The following is a 21,195-nucleotide window of genomic DNA, read 5'->3' as shown; positions in this document are numbered from 1 at the left end:
TGCCCGCTGCTGCGCCCGCCCACCGCCCGCCCTGGCGCCGCCCCCGCGCGCCGCCGCCGCCTGTCCCTCCGCGCTCGCCGTCCCTTCCGGCGGGGCGGCATGATGGCGGCGCAGGGGCTGTCCAAGGCCGAGTACCTGCGGCGGTACCTGAGCGGGCCGGCCGCCGCCGAGCCCGCCCAGCCCCGTCGCCGCCGCAAGAAGAAGCCGCCGGGCGGCGCCGGCAGAGGCGGGTGAGTTGCGGGGAGAGGGGACGGCGCGGCCTAGCGCCAGCCGCGGCCTCCCGCGGCGGGCCCGACCGTCTGTGGGCCTCGGCGTGGGGGCTCCCCGCGGCCCCGCCCGCCCGGACCCCCCTGCGAGCCCCTTATCCTCGTCCCGCGGGGCCGGGACGCTCCCCAGGGTCCCCCCGGGCCACAAGTCCCCCGTTGCCGTGCCCGCCCGCGGGCCGGGCGGCAGCAGTCGGGCGGGTCCCCCCCTTGCTGGCGGCCTGACGGCAGGGCCCCTCTCCCCGCTCCCAGGATGCGGATCGTGGACGACGACGTCAGCTGGAATAGCATTGCCGCTGTCCCGGAGAAGGAGGAGGAGGAGGACGAAGGGGACATGCCCGTGGTGAGCGGGGGGGTTACGTCACAAACCGCTTTCATTCCCCTCACGGGCCGCCCCCCCCTCTCTTTGGGAAGCGCTCGCTGGACCCTTTCTCGCTGCCTCCTCTTCGGCAGCAGGGGTGGGTGAGTTTTCCGGGGCTAAGCACAAGGGGCTTGAATCAGCCCCCTGCAGGTAAAAGCAGCCTGTTCTTTACGTATTCGCATCTTCGCAAGGGCTGGAAGCACGCGGCAGGGCCAGTGGGGTGGTTGTCGCGGCTTTAAAACAGGCGCCGGAGACGAGGCAGGAGGTGACTCTGCGATTGCCGGAGCCTGCTGGCCGCTGCAGCGTGGCTTGTGGCACGGGCTGGAAACCCTGGCGGCGAAGAGGTAGACATTGAAGGCGAAGGCTTTGGGAAGTTGTTTGGCGATCCGCCCGTCGGAAGGCAGCTAAATCAGTTGCCTGTCAGTGCAATCAGGCTTAATTATTTGTGTTAGAGAGTAGAAATCCTTTCTTTCTTTTTCTTTAAAGCCACGTTGTTTACTCTGGTGTTTTATCTTCAGGTGGCAGAATTTATTGACGAGCGTCCAGATGAAGTGAAGCTCATGGAGGAGTTCCGAACAAATACTAAATGGAAACTTTTAGGAGGTGAGACCAGACCTTTCCACCCTCTCTCCCTGGATGTTTAACTGCTCTGAACAATGCCTTTGCAAGTTAAAAATAATACTAGTTTTAAAAAAAAAAAAAAATCTTGAAATGCTGAAGGGATCATGAACTGGGGAGAACCCTAACGACGGTGACTTTCTGATTGCTTTTTTTTTTTTTTAGACCAGAACGAAGACTCGCAAAGTTCAGATATTTCAATACCTGCCAAATCTACCATGAGGTACGGGGCTCCAACTGGAAATTCTTTTGTCGGTTAACTCATTTTCTCGTATCGTCTTGTCTCGTTCTGCAGTGTCCAGGTGCTTTGCTGTGAAATGCGAGAAAGGGCATACGCAGGGATTCCTTTTCCGCTGTTGAATAACCTCGGCCTTGGGGGTGGGGCTGGCAGGCAGCATGCCGTCTAGGTTTCCGCATGATACGCGGATATGTCCCGCAGTCCTCTGACGGCATCAGAGAAATCTGGGTGATTACTCGCTATAGATCTGAAACGTGGTGAAGATGGTGGTGGTACAAGAAGCCTCTTTTCTGAAAGCATCTGCGGGATGTTCTAGGGTCGCACAGCGTCCAGACTCTCTGAGAGACCCTGATGGGGCATTTCCTTGTGAGAAGATGATTATACGAGGGCACAAAACGGGTTTTGTAGTCTGAGTGTCGCAAGGGTCCCTGGAGACTGTAAAATGACAGCTTTCCTGTGATCCAGGTTGTCTCGGAGGGTTTTGGGATCTACTTTGGGAAGTCTGTGGCTCCGTGATGCAGGTTACTACAGGGAAGTGCAGAATCAAGTATCAATTCACACTCAGAAAGCTGTTTTCATCCTTGACCCCTACTGCTAGCTCTACAGGTCCCGCTTGGTTTTTGGTTTTGGTCTGGAGAGACAGCAAAACAAACAAAAATCTAACTCTCATGTTCACCTTCTCCTCCCCTCCCAGGCGGCAGCGCCACGACTCCCCGGACAGCTCGCCGCCAAGGAGACTGCGGCACGACTCCCCGGACAAATCACCTCCGGGGCAACAGCGCCACGACTCCCCGGATCTGTCCCCTCCCAGGCGGGAGAGAAACAATTCCCCCAATTTTGTGCCTCCCAGGCGACAGCGCCACGACTCCCCAGACCTCTCCCCGCCGAGAAGGAAGCGCCACGACTCTCCAGACCTGTCACCTCCCAGGCGACAGCGCCATGACTCCCCAGACCTCTCGCCACCAAGAAGGAAGCACAATGGCTCCCCGGACCTCTCTCCCCCAAGGCGACAGCGTCACGACTCCCCTGACCTGTCACCTCCCAGGCGACAGCGTCACGACTCCCCTGACCTGTCACCTCCCAGGCGGCAGCGTCACGACTCCCCTGACCTGTCACCTCCCAGGCGGCAGCGTCACGACTCCCCTGACCTGTCACCTCCCAGGCGGCAGCGTCACGACTCCCCAGATGTCTCTCCAAAGAGAGTCAGTTCAGCGATGGGGAAAAAGGGCTGCAAAACCACAGACAAGTCCCAGTCGGGGGGAGTCCAAGGAGAGCAATCTCAGCTCAGGCACGGCGTCTCTGACAAGTCCTCGTCACGTCCGAAGCGTCAGGCTACTCCAGATCTGTCCCCTCCACGGAAGAAGAGGTACGATTCCGACCCAGATTCGTCACCGCCTCGGAGAAAGAGGACCGGGTCGCCTAGTCTGAAAAAGCAGAGCAGAACAAAAGGTGAGCGTGCGTAAGAGTGCGTTCTGGCTGCCCTGTGCTTTGCTGGCTGCCCGCTCTGGGATCGTGTTTGCACGCTCCTGAGAGGTGAGTGGCGTGGAATTAGTAGTCTACAGTCCTGGAGTGGTAGCGGATAGGTTGTGATTTCTGTTGGTACAGCTAGTTCTTGTAATCCTATTTTTCTGTCAGCTGGACTAGTGTTAATCTAAGAGTCACTGGCTAAGGCTTCAACATGTCCGAAAGGAAAACAGAGTTTAAACCCAGTCTCCAGGCAGTACACGTTCAGAAGGAAGAAAATTCAGACTCTGGTCTCATACTTGTCTTTTCCCTACAGCTTGTCATCTCTTAAGGCCTTGATTTCTGTAGGAGTTAACCTCATGCGCCACCACGTTCAGTCCTTCCGTGGGACTAATTCTGTGATTTTTAGTTAGTTTATGTCTTTACGGCAGGTGCTTCTCCAGCCACGAAAAAGCTTAGGCAGGTGCCCTCGCCTCAGAGGTGCCTGAGGCACGACTCTGACTCTCCATCTCCGCGGAGGGGTACCCGGAACGTCTCTGATGCAGACCGCAGGCTGGGCCGTGTACGCAGCGATTCCCCTAAGCGTGGTCCGCTCAAACAGAATCAGAGCAAGTCTTCAGACTCTGATTTATCTCCTCCACGACGGACTCTGCCAGCCGGGAAGGATCAGCACAGTTCAAGGAGTCCCCCTGACCTCTCACCTCATCGCCACCGTGACGCTAAGGGATCTCCCAAGAAGGTAAACGTTTCATCTTTCCATTTAAGCTCTCGATGACTTCCTGGTGATAGAAAACTGTAAAAGTCCGACAACTTACCAGTTGTGGAGTAGAAATGTCATATATCTCATGCACGCGGCCGAGCCAGACCCTCTGCTTGCAATAAGCAAGGCATGAGGTAGGCGTGAGAGAGGAGCTCTGCCTCAGTCCGCTCTCTTTCGGGAGGGCTGGGGAAGCCGTTCGCGAGGGTGCCGGCGAAGCGGCTTTGTAACGTGGCTGTCTCTGCTGACGCGTCTCTCTTGATTTCGGGCCGTCCCCTCATTACGCCTCTGGATCGCTGGACAGCTCTCCGCTAGCAGTAAATGAGTTTTTTTGTTTGATTTGCAGGCAAACGTGATGTTTTCTGGGGTCAAGGCTGGCTTGGTGTCAGCTGATGTGCTGCGGAGGGAACAGCAGGAGCTCAGGAGGCATGAGAGAAATAATAAGCACTTGGAAGGTAGGGGTGAAAAAACACTGCATGAGCACCAGCTCGCTTTTTCTTTCTCTGCTTTCAGCTGTCCCTCGATGCTGTATCAGGCCCTGGTGTTAGGGTGCTGATGGAGAGCATCCCTGTGGAGCAGCATCTAGACGTGCTGATGGATTCCTTGGGTAGGGTCACCGAGCCTCTGAAATAAAAGATTTACAAACGGCGATTTCAAAGCAATGCCAGTGAAATCATAGGGAGGGTGAGAGGCTTTTTCTCTGTCTGCCCCATCTGCACGTCTGAAGAAGCAGGCTGATACTCAGAGAGCTCAGGGTACGAGCGTGGCTGTCTGGGGCAGCAGCTAAAAGCAAGAGCTGTGATCCTGCCTGGGTTTGGGTGACAAGCTCTTTCAGAGGCTAGAACAAGCAAAAGGAAAAAATGTTGCGATAGAATCATAGAATAGTTTGGGTTGGAAGGGACCTTCAGAGTCGCAGTTAGTCACCGAATTGTCTGGAGGCGGCGAAATGTTCCAAAACGCGTGACTTGAGGCGTCTGCTCCCTCCAGAGGAATCCCGACACTCTGAGACCGTCTTCCGAGACAAGTCGGGCCGCAAGAGGGACCTCGCGCAGGAGCGGCTGGAGCAGAGGCAGAAAGCTGAAGCGAAGTCCGAGAGAGACGAGCAATACGCCAGATGGGGTAAAGGGTAAGGTTCTCCAGAGCTCCCCGGCATGGTCTCTGGGCCTCGCGTCACAGCTTAGGACTCTCCGCTCCCTGCTTCTTAGCCCAGTTCCATACCGCTTCCAGTGGTGGCATTGGTGGCCTGTCACTTCGTTCTGAGTTTGAGCCTGGGACCGGGAGAGCACGTGTTCCGCGCGTCCTGGAGACCCCCTCCGTCATTCCCTCCGTCGCTGGGTGCGCGTTGGGAACGCTGCGCGCGCAGTGGAGGTTCAGGACTGTGGTCAGTCCTGCAAATTGAGCAAGTCACGGTAGACGATTGCTTGGGTTTGGAGTGACACTTTGTGTTTGTTTTCAGGCTAGCGCAGGGGAGGCAACAGCAGCAGAACGTGGAAGATGCAATAAAAGAGATGCAGAAGCCGTTGGCCCGTTATATTGATGACCAGGATCTGGATCGAATGCTGAGAGAGCAAGAGAGAGAAGGAGACCCCATGGCTGACTTCATCAAAAAAAGGAAGGCCAAAGAGAACAAGGAAAAGAAAGGTTTGGATGTTGAGTTACCCCAGTGCCTGGTTTGAGGCCCCAGCAGCATAGGAGTGCAGCTGCTGTTAAACAAATAGCCTAAGACTGCCAGAGCAGCTTGGTCCTAGAGGACTGCTTCTCGGGAGTCGGCGTAGAGGCAGTACTTGCTGTTATTGGCTTGTTACCAGTAACGGTTACTATTATTTGTTAGCTTAGGGAGCAGGATCTGGTGACTTAAAAATCAAGACTCCAGTTTGATGAAGCGTCTCTTTGGAAGTTTCCTCTGCGAGCTGTAGTTGGCGTTAAGCAGCCTGTGCGCTATGCCTGTGTATACCTCTCAGGTTGATGACGATGTGACCGCATGATTGCGCTCAAGTGGTAAACGTCTGTATTGCTCTTTCTGTTCCTAGAAAAACCTAGGTACAACGGACCAGCACCTCCACTCAACAGATTTAATATATGGCCCGGGCATCGCTGGGATGGTGTGGACAGGTACGTGTTCCTGATACAGTGATGTGGTAGAATAATAGTAGAAATTCAAAGAGTTCACAGTGTAAAGGTTCCCAGTTCTCAGATGGATGAGATCGTTAGCCATGGTAAGGTGGGATGTGTTAAGTTACAAACGGGCGATGAGTACGTGCTTGTCCGGGACAGAAGGGAGCAAGGCTGGTGCTGTTACCAAGGGGGTGAGTAGCTTCTGCAGTGCGAACGCCCGGCAGCAGGCAGGGAGAGACCCGCTCATCCTCAGGGTGAAGGTGACTGAACTCGCTTCGGAGACGCTAACTGTTGTTAACCACAGGTTGAGGTGGAAACTGAGCCAGAGTAGAAGTAGGGGAAAACTCGTAATGTCTCTAAAAAGTTTCATTGCTTCAGAAGAGCTTCTGCGCAGCAGCCCGTGGTCTTCTCGGTATTACTTTGTAGGTCCAACGGATTCGAGCAGCAGCGCTTTGTCCGGATAGCCAACAAGAAGGCAGTTCAGGAGCTTGCGTACAAGTGGAGCGTTGAGGACATGTAGACGAGATGAAGAACCACGCAAAGCAGCGCTCCTGAATTGATGCTACAGAGGCTCACCTACTGCTACTGCCAGAGCTGTGAGGAGTGGCTCGCTCTGCCTGGACCGAGCCCTCTCCTCGGCCTTCAGCGTCCCAGTGGACCGTCTTCTGAGAGGCAAGGCTGAATTTAGAGGAGAGCTGCCGAAAGAGGATTTTCCTGTCAGCCGGAGAGCACGAGCGCAGAGAGCTGCAGCGGTGCCGCTTGGAGCAGTGCAGCGGCTGAGCCTGGAAGAGAGGTGCGGTGGCCGCTGCCTGCAGGAGTACCTCGGCTCTCTGGCGCTCCCTCATAAGGTGCTGCAGACGTTGGTTTCTGGTCCGTTTATTTGTCTTCTGACAAACCGTAGAAACTATAGGCTTAACTGGTTTATGCCAAATGCTTTGTCCTCTGAGGGCGGTTCACAAGTCTTCAGGTGTCCTCGATCTCAGGTTTTTCTTCATGGTAAAAGTATGCTGAAGGCTTGGAGAGTTAACCTCGTCCAGTAGGTCGCTCTGTGCCAGAACTCAGTTGCCGTTTCAGTTGTGTTCGAGTTCTTCCAGCGAGCAACTATGCCCTACAACTACTTAGTGCTGCGAGCTGGTTTGCCTGCGGGCTGATGTCAGATCCTCCCTGCGTCCTTCCCAGTGCACCCAGAGGGCTTCTGTTAAGGTTTTACAGTTCTTGTGCCCTCTAGTTCACGGAGTCGCTGCCGTGCAGTAAAGCTCAGCTTCTCCTAGCCCTGCCTGAGCAGGAAGCTGCTTGCTGTGGATCACTCTGGCTCTCTCCTACAAGAGGTCGAGAGACCGACCTGCAATGCTGTATTTGACAGCAAAACCTTCAGGAGCCCCCGCAACTCTTTGGGGGTCAATTTCTTGTGGAAGTAAACGTACGGGGGGTGTTTAAATTGCTTCCCCTGACCGCTGTTTGGGAGTAGCTAGCGGTGGCGGATTGGTCCCCCCAGGCTTCTCTCTGGGCAGTGGTGCTGATGACTTGCCTGGCGCCGCTGCCTGGGGGCTCGCTTCAGCGCGGAGCATAACCCCGCGCTTGTGATCAGATTTGTCGGGCTTGCAGCTGGAGGCCAGGCAGAGAGCTTCCCTTAATCCCTGCTCGCGACAAAGCACTTGTGGAAATAAATACAGTTGTTCTCGTTGAGGTCCCAGGGAGCATGTATTAAATGCAGCCGGCAGTTGCCATGGAGATGCCTTGTCTTCAGTGGTGGTCAGGGGCCAGTTGTCAGAGTTGCTCTTTGCAGTGGCTCTCAAGCACCGGGAGGGCTGTGGGCGAGAAGTATAATGACAAAGTCTTCTCTGGAGCGGGAGAGTCTTGGGGCTTCCTTCCCTGTTTTTTATTCACTGTGTTATGTTTCTAGCAGTCCTGGAATCTGTGTGTACACTTGTAAATAACAGCTTTCTTTTTTTACTTGATTTTGCGTGGTGGTGTCTTTCCCAAGGCGGGGACAAGGAGGATAAATAATTGCCAGCCTGCCGGTAAAAGGATCGGATATAACGTCTGCTGCGGCCATCGCCGTCTGCGGTTACCCCTGCCAAACAAATTGTGCGTGGCTAACGTCTTTTGCAAAGTCTGTTGGTAACCATCCAGGCTACAAGTGGGGACTTACTGGACCCCAGCCGCGCTGACGGTCCCGCCTGTATTTATGGGGTGGTCGGTGAAGCTTCACCGCGTGCTTTGGGGACAGATGCTCTTCTGTCGCCGCTTGCAAGTGCGTAAACCGTGGACCGCTGCTCACAGCCAGGGACTGAGGCCGGGAGAGGGAGGGAGAACCGTTTGTAGGTCTTGTGGGAGCGAGCTGTGGTTTTTTACATTAACAGCCAAACTGAAGGAAACCACCCTGAGCCGGTCTCATTTCTTTTGTGGGCACAAAGGCGGTGTCGGGAAGGCTTTGCTGACGTGGGCCCTGTTGCAGCCTGTCAGGCAGGAAAATGGTTTGGGAGCGCGAGGCAATGGTGTGAGGCAGCAGTGAGAGTCCAGAGCCGCCTGCTGCGGCGTATTGAAAGCCTGCTCGTCAGTCGTGCGTATTTTCCAGTTGTACTTTCCCCTGCTAACACCAAGGTCCCATTTTTTTTTTTCTGTAACTTGAGGCAGCTGCAGCCTTGAAGAGTGGAGCTGCATTTGACGCATACTCATTTCTGCTCTCACTTATCCGAGTATTTCTGGAGATGTAAAAAAAAAAAAAAGAAAGTACTGTGTAATTACTGAATTCACCTCGCCGTGGAGAGTTGTTGCCCTGGTTAGGTGCTTGTACCTTCCCGTCCACCCTGCTTGAGTGAGAGCGCGCTTCTCTTGCAGAGCGACAGAAGAGGGCAGCTGGCTAGCTTGCGTGATGGTTGGGGATATAAGCTGCTACTTAGGAAGGCAAAGCCATTTAAATGCTGGCACTAAGCACAACGGTTTTTTAGTACCTGAAAACAGCGTAAGCTTCTGCTCTTGCAACTTGTTTTGAAGGCTGCGGTTTTAAGATTTTAGATAAAGGTACCTAATTTTATTACTACCAGAGGGACCTCATATCAGTGTTCGTTACAATACTGAGTTGATGCAATACATCTAGTATTCAGTTATTACCAGGTATTTTCTCGGTAAAACATATCTGTGCGAAATAACAGAGTATGGGAGAGCTTAGATGATGCAATTATAACATTTTAATATGCATCCTTCTATGCTGTCACCTCGATGCAAATCAGCAAATATTAGGATGGCTGATCTGGATGCAGCTGGACTAATAAAACGTGGGATCTGAAATGGCACTTAAGCTTCCGAGGGGACGGGAGAGCTGCCCCTTTCCCTCTGCTGGTGGCTGGAGCCCGTCTGCCAAGATGCCGGGAGCAGCGTTAGCCTGAGAAGGACCCGCAGATGTGTTGGCACCTTGCCGAGAACCTTGCTCGAGGCGCTGCCGCAGCTCCCCGCGGAGCTCTGGCTGCGGCTGCTGGAGAACCCGGGGTCTCGCTGGGGTAGGTAGGTGCTGCGGGGGGTGCGGGCTCTCCCGCCGGGCCTGCAAACCAAGCCGGTGGCGTGGTTTGGTGCAGGCAGGGCCCCTGCTCCTGACCAGCAGTGGAAGTGCCAGCTGCCCGCGCGCCGGAGAGCCCGGTCCTGCCCTGGAGCGGGCAGTCTGGCAGCGGCCGTGCTGTGCCCGGGGGACGGAGGGGTGCCCCTGCCCTGCTCTGCCCCAGCCTGGGCACGCGTGGCAGGGCGCGGGGGTGCCCGGCGCAGGGCGCCTCAGGGCTGTGCTCCATGTCCCCCGGGCACGGACAAGGTCGCGCCCAGCCCGAGGTCTGAGCAAGCTCCCGTCCCTCGCACGCCTCCCTCCCCGATCCCGTCCCCGTGTGCTGGCCGGGAAGCGGGGAGGCCGGTTTGTCCCGGTGCCCTTGGTCTGCATCCCGCGTCGCCGCAGCTCTCCCCTCCCAGATGCGGCTGCGTCTGAGCGGTTCTGGCAGCAGAGCAATTGGAAAATGCTGCGGGATCCCCTGGGATGAGAGGGGTGATGGAGATAAAGCGAGTGACACCGGGAAGCGGATCTCTTTATTAGTGTTTCTGGAAGGGCAGCAGCCCCGGTCTTGGCATCGAGCAGCAACTTTGATTAGCTTTAACCAAAAAAAATGAATATTAAAATCTTAATTTAATTTAAAACACTGTCATTCACAGTCATGGCAAACACCGAGCAGAGTAATTATTATGCAAATTAGGCAGATAGAAAAATGATTAATAATTGCGCAAATTAAAAATTATTGTAAACATCCTGTGACTAGTGATAAGTCCGGGAGGAGTGCGTGCGCAGGAGGCAGCGTTGCTCAGCCAGCTCCCGCATCCTGATTTTCTCATTAGCGGGATTTAATTAGCAAACGATGCGAAGGAGCCGAGTGGCGTCTGGGGGGAGGTCGAGGGTCGGCGCGGGCCGGTGCCCGGTTTCGGGCGATGGGAGAGGGGTGCCGCCCGGGCGCTCTGGCTGCCGGCACCGAGCTTGAACTTCGAGTCCGGCTCCCGCCTTTAAACTCCGTTGCTTTGCGGAGACGCCGCTTTTGGAGCCGGTTTCCTCCTTTTTGGACCAGCACGTGCCCCTGCCACTGTCTGCCTGTCCCTCCCGGCGGCACCCGCGTCCCGGCAGGCAGGGCAGGCTTCACCCCGACCAGCCCCCAAATGGGCGCTTGCTAACGACTGGCGGAGCTTGCTCCCTCGAACAATTAATGAGCTTATTTGTCTGGCATTTTGCTGCTAATTGCACAACATTACTTTTTCCCCCTGTTCGACTGTTTTACTTTTATACTTTTGACAGTGAGCACGATAATAATAATAATAGGCTTACACTGGCTAATAGGCTTACGTGGTGCATTATTCATGTCAAGGACAAGCAATTAAGCTCGGCCTCACGCATAATAATTAGATTTTTATTGATGAGCTCATCGGTACGCCTTTAGTTAAGATTAAGAGCTTAATCCCGGTGTGTGACACCGCCTGCCCCCCACGACCCCTGCCCGCCGGCGGGAGGGTTTGCCCGTGGCGGTGGGCGCGCGGGGCTGGCCGGAGAGGTGGGTGGCGAGGGCTGCCGGGTTCAGCCGCGCCGCGGCCGCCCTGCGTCTGTCCTGCCACCTCTGTCCCGGTGGGGATGCAGGCGGCGTCTCCCCACTACCGGGCTCTCGGTCGGGTTTCTTTAATAGCTCCAGCAAAGCGCGTTCTGGCAAGCGGCACGTTTTTGTACTAGTTTCCTGCTGAGATCTCCTCTTATTTTTTAATTAAAAAGAGCCCGAGGTTTGTCACTTTAATTTTTCTCTAACCAGCAGCGGCTCCGAGTCGCGGGTGCTCGGCAGAGCCCGATGGCTGCGGAAACCGTCCTGGGCTTTCGGCGGGGAGCGCCGGGGGATGGTGCCGCGGCGGGGTCCCCCCGGGCCCTGGCGGCCCCGCTTCGGTCTGGGGGAAAGCGCTTTCTCCGGCGGCTCCGTCCCGCAGCGGGGCCGGGAACGAAAATCCCCGAGACTGACAGGTTAGTGATTGTATATGCATATGTGCGCTTTCCCTAATTATGGAATAATTAGGGACACGCAGAGATAAAAATTACTAATAATATTTACTCTAGACTCTATTTTTTTAAATAACCTCTCTCTCTCTCTCTCTCTCGTTCGCCGAGTCTTGGTGGAAATAACTTTGCAGTTCCCAGTTAATGAATATTTGTAAATGCAAGAACATTCGGTGCTGGAATATCCAGAGGGCATCCTCTCTCTGCCTCGTAATTTTTTTCACAAGATATTTAATATTTATGGTTCCACAGCCTCGTGAATAAAGAGCCACCCGCAAAGCCCCAGGAGCTCCGGGGCCGGGGATATTTATGGCGCTTCCTCTTTTCCTTTTCAATTACAAAGACACCTCACATAATTAAGTGCTAATAACCTTGTTAATCTAAAATTGATACTCTTTCTCCTGGCCATCTCGTAATAGAATTAAAAACAGATTAATAATCAAGGGCAGGAGACGTTGCACGTGATTAAGGAAGAGGGGGCCACGCTCTGGCCCCTCGCCGGCTCCCCCGGGAGGAGCTGGGGCGGCCGCCGGCGGGACCGGGGCTGGCGCGGGCGATGCCGGGCTCGGGGCTCCCCCCGCCCGGGGGGGGAGAGGCGTTTTCCCTCGCGCTCTTTACGCAGCTTAAACTTTGAAGACAAACAGCCGTGTAACACCGTCTCCTAATGAAACTGTTTTATGTTAATTAATTATGTATCGAGGCTCATTTTCATGCGCAGCCCAGCTCCGCTTCCCCTCCGCTGAGCCTTTGATCTGTCAAAGGCTAAACGGGAGATAAATAATCAAATTAAAAAGCAGCCTGGATGGAAATAAACACATCTTAGATGTGTTATCTGGTGGTGAGAGCGAGGCACCGAGTAATCGGGCTCGCGGTTTGGGCGCCGCTCCGCTGCGCACGCGGGCCGTGGGAGGTTTCCCGTGCCTCAGTTTCCCCCAGGCCCTGCTGCCACCCCCGGGGACAGCGCCATGAGCAGAATGGCCGCTCGTCCTCTCCAGGAGAAGGAGGCTGCGGAGGACTTTAATTTTTCGTCAGTATTGTGGAGATAAAAGTCTGCAGCATTTCTTTCTTCCAGGCGATGAAAGGTCCCCCGGCAGCTCCGGGCCACAACCGGTCCGTGCCCAGGGTGGTTGGGATGTCAGCGGTGGACACGGTTTCGGGATAATTGAACACAGTCTCTAACAATTTGTTACACCCAAGCGGAGGCAGATGTGCATCCATATTCATTTCGGAGGAACCGCAGAAATGGTAACTTCGTCAGCCAAGGCAGCCCGACCCGCGGCCCTCCAGCCCGGGCTCCCGTTCACGCGGAGGAGGTGAGGACGGCGGCGGGGCCGAGGCTTTGGGGCCGGGGGCAGCAGGACCCCAAGGAGCGAGGGCGACCTTCGAGTGCCGGGGAGCGAGAGCCGGTCCTGCTCCCGCCAGGCTCTGCCTTCCCCCCTCCCCGCGCCCTGCAGGACCCCCCTTGGCTCCCGGCTGTAATCCCTCGGGTGCGAAGCCCACGACCACGTCCCTGGCGGCCTCGGCTGCTCTGGGGGTGCCGGCAGCGGTGGCCGGGAGCAGCGCCTGGGCAGGACCCTCTGCCCGCTCGGCACCTCCGGCCCCGGTGCGGTGCTGTAAATCAGGTGTTGCTCTAACAGTAAACACCCTACAGCAGGAATCACAGGTTATAATTGCGGAGTACTTTATAGCCGTAATAAAACTGTAGTGTTCTAGCCTGCGTGCAATTACTAGCTAATAGATTTCTTCTTAAAGGTCTTAATGCAGAGAGGGGCCCCGGCTGCTGAGCGCTGCGGGTGCTGGGCGCAGGGGCTCCCACCTCGCTGCCGCGGCCCCTGATGAGGACATGCTGGGGGCTGCGGAGAGCCCCGGGCTGGCAGAAGGGACCCCCGCCGCAGGGGGGGATTAGAGGCGCTCGGCTGCTGCGCGCGCTGCAACCTTCCTCGTCCCGCTCTTGCCCTGGCTGCGCTCCTCGCGTGCCTGTTGGGGTGCCAGGGAGCGTTGCGCCTGGAGGCGGTTGAGTTAGCAGGTTAGGAGGGAGTTTATTACGCTGCGTCGGCTCCTCTTTGGGGCGTTTTGATGGCGACGTTGTTGTTTTCTCTCTCCAGGTGCACCCGAGTGCGCTGCAGCCCCGGCTCCCCTGCGAGCGCTGTGCGGAGCGAGCGAGCGTGCTGTGCCGGGGCGTTGGCCAAATCCAGCCCTGCTCAAGCGCCGCGCCACGAGGTCTCTAGCCCGGAGGAGCAGAGCAGGGCCCAGGCAGCGGGCAGAGGACGTGGGGACGCTGCATCCCTTTCTCGGCCGGTGCCGCTCCAGCGCCGCAGGTGAGCGTCCGCGACCTTCACCAGCGCCGCGGCTGGGCGGCAGGAGAAGGGAGCCAGCCGCGAGCATGGAAGCGGCGTCGGGTGGCTGCAGCCTGGGCTCCCGCGGCACCCCAAGTCCTGCCTCTCGCTCGGATCTCGGTGTCTGCGTGGGCTGACGTGCCAGCGTGCCCTTGCAAAGCCAGCCCCAGCAATGGTGCCCAGGTGAAGCCAGCCAGCCCCGGGCAACCGGACTTTCTCTGCCACCACCCCGCAAAGTCGCGGCTCCCGGCCCCGCTGCTGGAGGCAAAGCTGAGCACAGCGCGATCAAAGGGAGCGCGCAGAGAGTGTCGTCCCCTCCAGCCTTGCCCCGGGCCCTGCCTTCGGGCTTCTGAAGGCTTTGCGCCAGCGGCGTCGGTTCTCGTTAATCCGCACATCAAAGCCGGAGCCGCCGAACATCCTGGAGAGATCGCGCCGGCTTCCTAAGCGGCGGCGCCGGCAGGGGGGCGAGCTGTGCAGGGAGGCTCGGAGCTGGGCGGCTTGGGGCAGAGCATCTGCCCTCGTCGGCAGCGTGGTCCCCTGGGCCGGGCGGGAGGGGGGCTCCGGCCCCTCGGCTCTTGCACACGGAGCCCCGAGGGGGGCGGCCAGCGGAGCTGCGAAGGGAAGGTGCGAGATGTCTCCTGGGCAAGGGGACGCCCTTTTGCAGCAAGACCTCCAACGCGCCGCCTATGTGCAAGCAAGAAAAACAGATTCCGCAAGAAAACGCCCAAAAAAGGAGAGGAGAAGGTGCTCCTGCGCGCTGGAGAGCTTTCTTTGCCCCGCTGAGGTCCTCTCTGCACTGCTGTCGCTGCGAGACCGAGTTTCCCTGCGCTGCTCTACTGTGGCGCAGCATCCCTCCGGCGAGCTAATCAGGTCAATGCATTTTTAACATGGCGTAGGAAACCTTTATATTTTTTGTCAGACTCATTCTTCTCCCCGGTCTCTCTGTAGGGGCCTGAATTATTTAATGCTGCATATCAAGCAGCGATGTTTTCCCTTCGCCGGGCTGCTGACTCTGCACTTTGGGGCTGGAGAGATTGGCAGATGGCTGCTCCCCGAGGTGGGGGGGAGCCCATCCTACCGAGCAAATTACCCACTTAGAGCCAGATTTACGGAACAGGTCCGATCCCACTTCCAGGCATCCAAACAAACGGGGCAGACTTGCTGGAGCGGCGAGCATCCAGCGGCTCTGCCGAGCTGCTGCCAGGACCGAGCGCTCGCGGACCGCGCCGCTCCCCGTCCCTGTGCGCGGCGAGGAAATCCGCTGAAGCTTGGGCGTTTATTTCCAGCCCGGGCAAGGGCTGGAAGAGCGGAGCGGGGGAGGCCGGGGAGCCGGCAGCCTCCCCCAGCAGCTCCCGCCGGAGGAGCGTTCCCGCGGGCCCGGCGGTGCCGGCCGGGCAGCGGGCAGGGGTGGCCCGTCACTGGGTGACGGCGAACATGTGTCGGTGGGGTGCAGGTCGCGTGCGGCGATTATCGCGCGCCAGGTGAACAAACACAAAGGGCTGGTTTGTGTATCGGGGTTTATCTCTTCCATTAATGGCTTTCTAAATTGGTGGCAGTGGAGCAAAAAAACCCAATTTGAACTCGGAGCATGCATGATTACTATTGTAATAACCTTGGCTAATAAGAATATGATGTGGTGTTAGGCTGGGAAAGAAAACACATTTCTCATTAGCTTTTTGATTAATTACTCCACATAATTTCCTAGGGGGACATGCCTGGGACTGATTGCCTTTGCTTTTGACGCGTGGAAGTGGTTTACCTTAACTTAATAATTTTCTCGGTGACATTTTAATGGCAGCCCTCGATTAATCTCCAGTCGGCTGGAGGCAGCGCCGCCGCCTTGTCCAGGCGGAGGGCAGGCCCTCGCCCTCCCCTCGCTCTTCGGGGGGCTTCAGCAGGGCTCTTTGCCGGAGCCGGGGAGGGCAGGGCCACGGCAGCTGCCGCGGCCGGGGCGAGCGGCGCCCTGCCGCCGCGGCCCCGGGGCTGGAGCGCCTCCGCTCCTGCCCCGCCCTGCCCGGTGATGCGCGGCCGCCCCGCGTTTTCGATACCCGGGAGCGCGGCAGGCGCGCAGCCGCTTCCTCGCCTGGCGAGCGCTGCCAGGGATCCAGCTGTTAGAAGGCATATGTTTACGTGGCTTGGAAGCGACCGATTTCCTTCCTCGCGTTATAATATAAATATTTTACAGGAGCTGAAATATGCAAAGATCGTTTGATGTTGCCACATGGAGCGGTACCAAATGAGGGTGGGAAGGAGGGGAAGAAACGAGACGGGAGCAAGCAGAGCTTCATTTGTTTCCCTTGCTGAAAATTGAATTATGCTGCATATTTCTGCATCATAAAATTACCCAGAACATTGATTTCTGCTTATTGTTTCAGGAGCAGGTGCTGGGCTGGCAGCACCGCACGGGGCAGGTCCCGCGCGGCTGCGGGTGGGAACGGGCCTGCCGCATCCCCCACCCCAGGTGCATCCGTTTGCTGCCGGAGTCTCCACCTGAGCCGCGCAGACAGGAGCCCCCCAGCACTCCCCGGCCCAGCCCCCCCTTTTAGACCAGAATTAAGGCATTGGCAGGTCCATCCCCCTTTCCCCTAGATAAAACGTCAGCGTAATTCCGCGTCTCGCCCTGCTAGCCTCACCTTTCCGGGGCATTGTCTAGCGCTGCCCGCCTGCTGCCTGCCAGGGACCTTCTCTGCCTCTCGCCTTGGTGCTGCCCAGGGCCTTCACCCCGCTGCTCCCCCCTGCCTGCTCCCGGGGGCTTGCGCCACAGACAAAGGGGGGCTGGCTCTTGCCAGTGCTGCCCGCAGGAGGCTTTCTAGCGCCCTGGCCGCAGCCCGTGCTGATGCTGCGGGGCAGCTGCCGCCTCTGCCTGGGCCGCGGCTGCAGGGCGGAGGGACCGAAGCGGGTGAGCAGCAGCTCCCAGGAGCAGAGGGAAGCCTCCATCGCCTGCGCTCGCAGCCCCGCTCCACAGCGTCTGCTCCGACGGCCGGGCTGGGAGGTGAGAAGCCCGGCAGCGGAGGGGGCTGACGTGGTCAGCCGAGCGTGCAGGGAGGATAAGAGGGGATTACCGCCCAAATCCTGCTCCTTCGCACGCTCTGCGGCGGCGGCCGCCTCCTCCCACGCCGACACAACCCTGTGAGCAGCGGTCACATCAGCTGGACGAGGAGCGGCCCGAAAGGGGCTGCAAAGGAGAGCGGATGGCAAATGGTCCCTGCAGACCCGGCGTGGGGTTTGCGGGGCGGGGCGGGCACGGCCGGGCACCATCGGTGCCAGGAGGATAAGCGCTGGCACTATTTATGTTTCCATCCAAATGTATGGATCAAAGCTGACACTTTAATCTATTGAACAACATCGCAAGGATTAAAAAGTTGCAGGCAAATCATGATCCTAAATTGCTAATATATTTTTGCTTGTCAGTTGACAAATCACTTTACAAACCCCTTCTGCAGCTTCCTGCGGTCCCTGGGTTTGCCGGTTCGGATGTGCCAGCTTTCAGCCCCCCGTGCCTCGGCAGCTTGTGCCGCGCTCCTCCTCGGAGCTCTGTTGCGCTGGCTCGGAGCAGGGTTAGGCAGCGGGGTCTTGGGGCCGTTGAGTATTTATATTTTCTCCCTGGCTCAAATGAACGTTTCTTTCTGTCGCTCATGTTTTATTCCTCTTCGCAGTGGTAGCGTGGCCAGGGGCACGGCTGTCTCCGGCACACCGCGGTGGCCACCCCCCGCTATCCCCGCGGAGCAGCGGCAACCATGCACGCTGGCTCACCGAGACCGTAAGAGGGGCCACGGTGCAACCGGGGACCCTCCGTTGGCCAGGAGGCACCGAGGGAGGGGACACCGTGGGGACGGGACTCGCTCGAGCACCCGATGGGTGACAGCCCTTCTCCCCCCGCTGCGGACGCAGCCACTGCTTTCCCCCGCGCCCACTGAGCGTCACTCTGCCTTGCAACAACTTTTATTTACCGGCATGTTTATCTTTCAAACAAATAATTACTAATTAATTGGCGAGGAGCTTTATTTCTAATCTCCCAGCTCACGGGAGGGAAATCTGGCCGTTTTGTGGGTGCGCACGTCTGTGGCGAGCGCTTCGAGGCTGCACCATCTGGCTGCCTGCGAAGAGCCAGCAGGTGCCCGGTGCGGGGAGCCGGCGCTTGCCGACGGACGGAGCCCTATCCTCCCGCCTACGTTCGCCGAAGCGGCAGCCCGTCCCAGCAGACGCCGGCGGGGGCCGCGTGGCTTGCGGTTGGGAAATAATGCGGCAAAGAGCAGCCTTGGGGGCTGCGGGAGGCTGGGGTGGGCATCGCAGGGGGGCAGTGGCGGCTCGGCAGCGGCTCTCTTTCCCTCTCTCGCCAGAGGGAATGCTGCTTTGCTCTGCCGTAGCGTTTCAGCTGGATTTAGGGCTTGGTACGGTAAAGCTGCTGTTATCTCGGGCGGCCTGTGTGGATAAAGACTGTGGCTTGCTGCTAAAGCCCCTGCCCACTCAGCAGCCCGGCCGCTGCAGCAAAGGCCGCTCTGCACGGCCGTGCCCCGGTGCCTCCGCGGCTTTCTCCTTCCTGGGGCCCCGCTCACAGCCGGGCGAAGGGAGCGCCCGCCCTGGTTAGCGCCAGCCCTAAAGCCGGCGGGGCAGGCGAGGGGTCCCTGCCGGGCACGGCTGGGAGAGGAGGGGTCCGGCGGGGAGGCGGCACTCAAGGCCGAGGGGCTTTTCTGCGTTGGCTTCTTTTTATTGTGATTCTTTTTCGCTTCTCTCTCTCTTCTGGCCAGTGCCAGGGGAGTTGATGAATTATCCCAACATATAGTCTGTCTGGAAAGAAAACACATATCATATATATCTTTGACAAGTTATTATTCTTCCTTATCAGAATATGCGTGCATCCAGCCACGCCACAACTCGCCCTCCTGTAACCAGGCAGGAGGAGCGCGGCGGCCTCTTGCAACCCCTGCGGCCCCGGCACGGCCCCGGCTGGGGGTGACGCCCTGGCCGGGGTGCGCCGGGGCTGGGGTGACGGGCAGCAGCCGGGCAGAGGGGCCGCTGGCGGCCCGGGGGGAGGCGAGAGCACCACGTCGAGCTAATTCGGCGCCTGCCTCACCGCCAGCTGATTGTTGCAAATTAAATTTCACGCCGATGAGCTGGAGGAGTGGGCGTGCGGCGCGGCGAGGGGGAAGAGGGCCGGATGGCGGAGGCAATCTGCAGCGAGCGGTCGCTGGCGCAGCCTCCCCGCCCCGGCTCGGCGGGCACCTACGGTACCCGGCCGTGCCTGCGTGCTTCCCGGGCGCCCCGCGCCCCCGTCCTGCCCCGTGCAGGGGGGATGCGCTGCGAGGCTGGATGAAAATCGGTGCGCAGACGAGCGAGCAAACGCTTCTCTGGTTTCTTCTCCCCGTAATGACAGCCCCGGACCCTGAGATGCAGCCCAGCGGGGCACCGGCTCTGCCTGGGCTTCAGGAGCCAGGAGGGACGTGCGCTGCGGCAGGGAGCCGGCCCCGGGGGCGCGGGGGGGCTCCCCCAGAGGCGGGGGTGCAGGGGTCCCCGCCGCGCCGCGGGCGCGCCGGGGCGTGCACGCACAGGCTGCGCAGGCCTGCGTGCGTGGCTGCGCGCAGCGGGAGCGCTCCCCATCTCCGCCGTAGTGCCTTGAATGTTTAACTTCTTGAGATAATAGCTGTTCCATCTCCGTCGGTTTGAAACTTGATCTAACAGGAATCTTATAACAAAAGTTGCTAAGCAGCTACGACATGATTTACTAATAGACTCTGAATGTGCTGCAGCTGAGATGGAAATTAATTTAGTGATTAGGAGATTAATCTATGGGGTAGAGCATATCCTTGCCTTTAAAGGCCAGGAGGAACTATTGGGATGAGGCACTCCGGCGATGCCTTCAGGAAGGTCTTACAGCCGTTTAATCTCGACGCCTCCTTCCAGGCTTCGGGGCGAGGCCGCAGGGGAGGGAGCGCTGCCTAATCTTCTGTTAAATGCCGTATCCTTCCCAAGGCCTTTGTGAGTATTGTTTGGTTTTCACAGACACCTGAGCCTGGTATTTGGGGAGAAAAACCCCGATTCGCCCCGCCTCCAACCCGCCTGAATCCAGGACAGAGGCAGCGCTGGGGCCGGGGCGGGACGCACGCAGGGCTCGCAGCCTGCCCCTTTTTATTTGTGTCGATTCCTTTCAGCAGCAGCTGTGCATCCATATTTATCGAGGGGAAGAGAAGCAGCACCGACGGCAATCCCAGGGAAGCGGAACGTCTTGTAATTACCCAGGTAGCTCGGCTGGCTCCGGAGGGCGCGGGCTGACGGGCAGCGCTGCTCTGATTTCCCAGCTCCGGGTCGCCGGGGAGGGCAGACGGGCGAGATGGGATGTTAAACAAGCCCTGAACATTGCAGGGAGGAAAGGAGCTGACGGGCAGTTGTCTCTCCGGCGGAAGGGAGCGGAGCGGGGAGCTGATCGCCTCCTGCTCGGCGGCTCCACAGCCCTTGGCCGGAGGGACAGCCGGGCGGGGGAGCGAGGCGCACCCCAAACCTCCCGGGAGGGCGCAGGGGAGCGGAGGGCCTCGTGCTGCCCGGGCGCGCGGCAGCGGCAGGCAGCGCTTGCCACCGCGCTGGAAACCGGCGCGGGGACGGCGGGCGGGAGCGCGGTCGCTCCGCCGAGCCGTGGGAGCGACGCCCCGCGCCCTGCCGCCGGACCCGCCGCCGGCGCGGCCGCGACAGAAGTCGGGGGTCGAGGCCGGGAGCGGAAGAGAGTAGAGCGAAAAAGCCAGACCCAGCAGGGAAGAGCAGGCGCGGCGGGAGAGGCGAATGGTTGCTGTTTAATTTGGTGGCGCTCCCAGGCCCCGGCGCGCCCCGGTGCAGGGTGCCGAGCGCGTGGGCAGGGTGCGAGGGCACCAGGGTGCCCCGGGGCGGGGGACAGGAGCCCAGTCGCCGCCTGGGCCGGCGGCTCCTCCCCGCCCTCGGTGGCTGCCAGGCGGCCACAGGCGACCTCGCGAAGATGCTGACGAGATTCCTGGCAGAGGGCAGGAGCGCGGGGTGAAGAGGAGCACGTGCATGCCTTTCTTCTCCCTTCTCTTCTTTTTTCTCCCCAGCTGTCTCCGGCGCAGCCTTGCACGAAGAAAAGCCCGCGGGCGTCTGTGCTTCGCTCCTGCCCTCCCCGGGGGGCCATCAGTATGCGGGGCCCCTCACCTGGGCAGGGGCCCTTCGCTGCCTCTGTGCCCTCAGGGTTACGCAGGAGCTCGCTCTGCAGAGGAGGGTCCTGGAGCGGAGCAGCAGGGAGGCTCGGGCAGGATGCGCTGCCCTGGAGGAGGAGGAGAAGGCTGGGATCCTCTTTGGCTAGGGTCGATGGCGGTGGCATTACGGGGTGCAGCCGGGCTCCAGGAGCCGCTCCCAAATCCGGGGTGCAGTATCTCCCAGCAGGATATCCACCGTCCTGCCCTCGAGGGGCAGGAGGCGGTGCGAGCAAGGGCAGGCGGACAGGCAGCCCTGCGGGGCCGGGGCCGCCGAGCATCCCCGCTCCCCG

General features: G+C 58.8%; 1 protein-coding gene across 9 annotated transcripts; it reads left to right on the top strand.

The window, feature by feature from the left end:
* The first annotated feature begins 11 nt into the window (after positions 1-11).
* Positions 12-14,615, top strand: BUD13 (BUD13 spliceosome associated protein). 9 transcript variants are annotated; one of them, XR_012677132.1, is made up of 14 exons: positions 12-230; positions 516-606; positions 1,143-1,227; positions 1,408-1,465; positions 2,175-2,929; positions 3,376-3,683; positions 4,048-4,156; positions 4,689-4,827; positions 5,158-5,342; positions 5,732-5,813; positions 6,243-6,664; positions 11,141-11,340; positions 12,446-12,686; positions 13,479-14,615. XR_012677132.1 is itself a non-coding variant. In XM_075172809.1 (12 exons), exons 1-12 carry the CDS (start codon positions 100-102, stop codon positions 6,334-6,336), a joined length of 1,998 nt encoding a protein of 665 aa, XP_075028910.1. In that variant the 5' UTR covers positions 12-99; the 3' UTR covers positions 6,337-7,774. The 9 variants fall into 9 exon arrangements, 4 of the variants coding, with proteins under 4 accessions (XP_075028910.1, XP_075028911.1, XP_075028909.1 ...); XR_012677131.1 differs by having other exon boundaries at positions 11,138-11,340; XR_012677133.1 differs by having other exon boundaries at positions 11,138-11,340; positions 12,430-12,686.
* Positions 14,616-21,195: the final 6,580 nt, after the last annotated feature.

The sequence above is a fragment of the Calonectris borealis genome, chromosome 24 (genome assembly GCF_964195595.1).
Source record: "Calonectris borealis chromosome 24, bCalBor7.hap1.2, whole genome shotgun sequence".
In the NCBI taxonomy this organism is placed as follows: Eukaryota; Metazoa; Chordata; class Aves; order Procellariiformes; family Procellariidae; genus Calonectris; species Calonectris borealis.
This window is presented reverse-complemented; position numbering and strand designations above follow the sequence as displayed.